The sequence below is a fragment of the Lepeophtheirus salmonis genome, chromosome 11 (genome assembly GCF_016086655.4).
Source record: "Lepeophtheirus salmonis chromosome 11, UVic_Lsal_1.4, whole genome shotgun sequence".
NCBI lineage: Eukaryota > Metazoa > Arthropoda > Copepoda > Siphonostomatoida > Caligidae > Lepeophtheirus > Lepeophtheirus salmonis.
The window spans coordinates 12,220,361-12,226,241 of record NC_052141.2 but is presented as its reverse complement, the minus strand read 5'-3'; the positions used below and the strand labels follow the sequence as shown (position 1 = coordinate 12,226,241).

Sequence of the window (5,881 nt, the reverse complement as noted above, 5' to 3'; positions counted from 1 at the left end):
CTTAAAGATTGTGGCTTCGAATATCCCTTCCAGAGGTGCAAAACGATTTTATCGAAGCTCGATTTAGTTGGTACCGTCAATTGTATAGTGCAAACTATTTTGTATCCGTGCGCCAAGTACTGGAGGGGGGAAAAAATTAGGATTTCTAAGGACGGCTGGATTAATTATTCAGAGCTCAGATACACATCTTTATATTATTGGTATTAATGTTTTGAAATTCTATTGTTATTTAATAAACTATTGTGGAGGTTTCAAATTCAGATTTTAATGTACCACTCTATACAAATTACACAAATTTCTAATAAAAACTTGCACAACCCCCATCAAATGCCAATGATAAATACAGGTATTATGATTAAATTAAAGTAATAGTTACTGAAAATATCTTAATTTGTACAATTTTTTTAATCAATTAAGGACGACAACCGTTGGATAATATGAGAAAAAACATCTTATTCTTTCCACTGTAATAGTTAATCTGTATCTACAATATGAAAATATTACGATACAGGTTGTTTTTTTAAAAAAAAGAAGTTATCTGTACATTCAAAATCTACGTTTAAAAGTTGTGTTTTTAAGCAAAGTTGATTTGCGACAGCTTCCAAAATTTTCTTGTTAACAATCAACAATGGATTCAGTAAACCTCAGCTTTTTATACATCAAAATAAATCAATATAAAGAAATATTTTTAATGACAAAATTTTGTTTCTTAAATCAGTCATTGAATGTGTATTACAAATTAATATAACCAATAAATTTGGTAAGGGTATTAAGAAATGAAAATACATTATATACATATATCAACAATTAAGATCTTGAGGGATCCACGACTTTTCCAGAAAATAATACAAGTCCAGTGGATTTGTCCTTGATCATGAAAATAAAGGGATGATCAATGACAAGAGGCTGAGGTATCATAGCACACCTCATCATCATAACCATTCCAGAAGCTGCAGCCGCCTCACTTCCCTCTTCATTAACTTCAATTATGGCTTTTTGTACAACTTTAGAAACGTATAGTTCTCCTGGACCTCCAGCCATACCTGAAAAGTCAGACTTTTCATCAAACATATCCTTCAATCCAAGGGACTTGCAAGCATCTCCGAGATCATGAAATGATTCCAACTTAAACTTTGGCAAATAAATTGGATTTTTACTTGGGTGAGTTAATTTATCAAGGGTTGAGGGATTGAAAGCATCCGTTGCTACCTTTTGTTCCAACTCCCCAAGTCCGAATCTTTCTTCTGGGACTAGAAGATACATGGTGATCCGTTCTCCTTTATATGGCAAGGCAGCAATCGTACATTTTAGATCTTCATTATATGTTGAAGCGTATTTGATGTCGGACGCAAACATGGTTGGGACTTTGACAGTTTTCTCTGAAGATACAAAGAAATCTCTCTGTTGTATTTATGGGATCAAATTTTGCCAACCAATCCCCCTTGAAATAAATGGCATTTACCAAAACATTCACAGTATCGCTGTTAATGCTACCAGGAGCGAATAATTCTTTGACCTTTCCATTGGTTTGTTGTAAAACCCAATCATTCATGATTTTCCTTGCTTCTTCAGCTTGATTAAAGTCTAAGGATTGAATCTCTGATTGAAAATGTTTCTTCACATCACTCAAATACTCTTCTCGTAATTCCAACCTCTTGGACGGAAAAACAGAATTTGCAACCTCCAAAGTAATGTTATCATCCGACTTTGTCACAGATGTGATGTCTGAGTAGGCAGACTTTAGCAATTCCATATCTTCTGGAAGATGAAGAGCCTCCTTGATTTGTTGAAGTGTGTTTCCCCTTGCTCCAAGAGCAGCCATGGAAATAACACTGGAGATACTGTAGCTTGAAAATACGGCATTTTGTTCCGAAGTTGTAGTTTGAAGAAGGAGTTCACTTCCGAATTTGTGAGACCCGTGTGCAATAGAGACCAAGTGTGACTTGTGTGGGATGCTTTCATTCATTTTCGTCAACTTTTTGAATTATAAGAACGATAAAAGAATGTAATGGAGTAGTTATTAGTACAGATTTGGCTTATTACTAAATCATTTTATACTATAGAAGGAACAGTTAGGGATTATCAGCGTGAGTCATCATGAATCATAATTGATTAGAGAATAAGCTCTCTTATCAAATATTATCGTCACCTTTGATATAATCAAATATTTTAAATTATACAAATGTTTACACAATTAATTTAACTTAGCAAACTTACGTATAAAATAAATTGATTTCTTTACTTAGTATATGCAGTCTTTGTAGTTATATTGACTGTCTCTTTCTAAGGAGGCGGGACCTGAAAAATATAAAACACTTACTGTATAACAACATTGCGTATAAAAAAGGGCTTTAACAGTGCCATCTACATAATTCAATAAATGTTATATAACTCCATTTGTATGTGTTTATTATAAAAACGAGCTATGTAGTAGGGCTGGACTGGGATATAAATTATCGTGAGCGGACTTTTGCTGAAAACAAGCTGTTGTCGAACGGAAATTTAGCTAAGGGTCAATTTGGGACTGTATTTTTGTACGAAGAGTACGAAATAGTTTGCATTATAAAGTCACTTAAAGGGACTCGAATCTATCTAGGACCGTGAATTCTGTGTCTGATATTATGAATATTCTTCTATCTATGGGTATTTTTCAATATGAATAATCCATCATGTCGAATAATAATTAATGATAACGGAGAAGTGTTTACCAATTATTCCATTTCATAAATGTATGAGTATGTTACCCATAGAGGAGTACTTTAGTATTAGAGTACCAAAGATATGTATGTATAGATGGGGTGGGGGAGGGGTGAAGTATAGAACAGGGACAGGGGAAGAAGTCCCAGAATAAAGAACTTTAAGAATATATTTCATAGTGTCAGAAGTGGAATAAAGTATCCTGGATAATGGAGGAGGAAGCAGTGACGTATACCTTGACTCCAAATGGGCTATGAACGCAATGATACCGTTTCCAGCTCCTCTGATAGTGAGAGGGGATACGGCCTATAATTGGGAACAGTTCAAAATTAAGTTTGGTATCTATATGAACTGTTTTCAAGATATTAGAGATTCTGATAGACAGAACTGATCTTAGATATATGTTAAGTTGATAATTATGTAGAGAAAAACGCGTACAAGGAGAAGGGGGAGAAAGACTTATGGTATAATTGTTTAAAATACTGATGTGATTATCAGCTGCCTGCTTTATTATAATTTTTGAGGGTATTACAAAAATATTCATTAGCGAAATATTTAATGAAGATATACTACGTATAATTAACTTAACACATTTTTTATCCGTTACGGTAGATTTGAAAACGTCACACTCCATGAAATTGTAATTCATTATGAACCATATTCTCAGAATAATAACTAATGAAACGACAAAGTAGAGTATTTCGAAATATATTCGATGTTCCATGTTATAAAAAGAATGTGCTTAAATTGAATATAATCTACATACTAAAAAATAAACCATCGTACATTTATCTTAAATATACAAAATTGAACAATTGTAATCATATAACTAATAATAACAATAAATTATAAATACAAAATATTGAAATAATAAACTGATCCAAACATTTTCTTGTTCTGACATGAATTCAGTTAAATATGTCATAACTTTAAGTTGCTAAACACAAGCTAGACGTGGAGTTTAATCAAGAAGATAATCACCCCTCTTTTTCAAGTGGAAATTACTATATACAATTGTGCACAGGATAGATATATCTCAACGGATGAGATATAAATAATTATTAATAATAAAGTAAAGTCAAAATCATAACATTAGACAATAAATTTACTATTAAAAAACTGTGTTAGAATTAAATCCATCGTAAAAATTTAGTGCAAAATGAAGTTATGTCAGGCGATATTACTCCTTATGAAGGGCATCAAAAAAGACCCCCCCCGTTATTTATGCTTCTATAAGAGCACACTATTATCATGAAGGATACGCACAATTGCTAATTATATTGCTACACCAAATGCTACTAACCCCGTTATTGTGAGCATTTAAGTCTTTTATGAGTTTTCTGTGCACCATTTCTTGGAGCCTATCAACCATAGCTAATCCTTTAGTGATTAAAAAAAGTAATATTTATTGACTATGTAATATTGGAAAACCTAATGATCATACCCAAGCCTGTAAGTGAAGAAAACTAGTGTCAGACAAACTAGTTACGAACCATCCAAAGCTGCTACCCCCGTTGTTGTGACCATTTAGGCACTTGTTCTTGCCATTTAATGAGTTCTGTATCATAATTCTTGATAATTTTAACTAAAATAGAATATATTTCATGATTAGATTTTTTTTTTTTTTAAATGAATGCTTACGGTTAGATGGTACAAAATACTAAAGTACAAATATGAAGAACAAATTTTATTAGAATTGGACTAGTTTTTTTTACACCGATCCAACACTAATTGCTAATGAGTGATGAAAACAAAAATACGTCCATTAATATGTAGAAAGCTGAAAGAGTTTATGAGTCATACATGTTTTTCTACACGTGTGTACAGTACTAAGGGGGAGCTTATTTTTAAATATTCAAATATGAGGTCCTTCAGGTTTCAAAATGTCCCATTAAATCAATAGATATCATTGGCTAATTTTGAACCAATTTTAGAAATATTTGTAGGTGCACAGTTTTGGCCTTTCTGGCTAAAATAACCACAACTTTACGATCTGATAGAAATAAAAAAAAAAATACAATTATTTTGCCTAACTCATCGTTGTTATTGCCCTCAAATGACCTTGCAGGTAAAATTTCAATTTTATAATTATTTCACAGAAATCACAGTCCAACCGTTATTATCTAGTCAAAATACTATTATCAAATTTTGAGAGGCTAAGAGTCATTTTATTACAATGTACGGATGAGTATTGTTGTAGAACACATCATTAATTGTTGATTGCGAAGAAAAACTTTGTCCTAGTCCGAGAAGAGAATTGAGATTGTAGTGCTCCTCTGCGCGGGATTTACAATGTCTACTTGTGGTTGAAGACAACAAGTCTCTTTTTCCGGAGCCCTCCTTCCATTATATAACTTTCTTGTGGTGTAGTCTCTTTTTAACTTAACCATATTAGAGTGTGACCCACAATATGAAGAGTTGTTGGTCTAAGCCTTGAATCTCGATGGGATGACATTTTTGGTGCAATTGAAATACATTTACAGACAGTTTTAATTTCCTCACAGAGCACTTCTACCATCAATATGATACAAGTTTCAAGTTTTCACCCGGTAGATGAAAATTAAATCATAATGTATGAGGATTCAGCTTTTTGTAGTTGCTCCTTGAATATTTGTAAATTATCACCCAAATATATGTTATTGTTATTCATATATTTTTGAAGAGAGAACATATAAATTGAAATAATCACTTGTATATGAAGGGCAAAAACTAACGTAAGTCAGAGTAGATTTGAGGATCGACATCATAGTATGTAATTCCTGACTATTTCATGGCTAGATACATAGGGGTTTTTGAGTATATTTCCTTCATCTCACAGTTGCTTGCAGCTAATTTAAGAAAACGTCATAACAGCTAAGCTATTCGGCTCCTAAGCATTCTTCAAATTACCCGGGTGAACCCATTGATTTTCTTTTAACATACCGGCGGATAATATATTTTCATCCATGGAGGTCAGGATGCATAAATAGTTATGACAATCGTGTGTATAATGGGTATGTTAAAAAATGCAACCGAAAATCAACATGGTTACCCTGACAGTTTGATGAATGTTTAGGAAGAGATCAGCTAAAATCAGCTGTGACAGGGATGGAAGGAGAAAACGAAATACGCAAGAATTCATTGCAAGAATTACTCCGAGGTGTACCCTTAATTCTACTCTGAGCTCAACAAGGGCTAACAATTA

General features: G+C 32.8%; 1 protein-coding gene across 1 annotated transcript; it reads right to left on the bottom strand.

Annotated features, from left to right (window-relative positions):
• Positions 1-683: 683 nt before the first annotated feature.
• LOC121125801 (leukocyte elastase inhibitor-like) lies at positions 684-2,309 on the bottom strand. Its single transcript, XM_040721039.2, is given in 3 exon segments — positions 684-1,399; positions 1,401-2,149; positions 2,218-2,309. Coding segments are annotated over 2 exon segments (1,158 nt in total). The 5' UTR covers positions 1,967-2,149; positions 2,218-2,309; the 3' UTR covers positions 684-807.
• Positions 2,310-5,881: the final 3,572 nt, after the last annotated feature.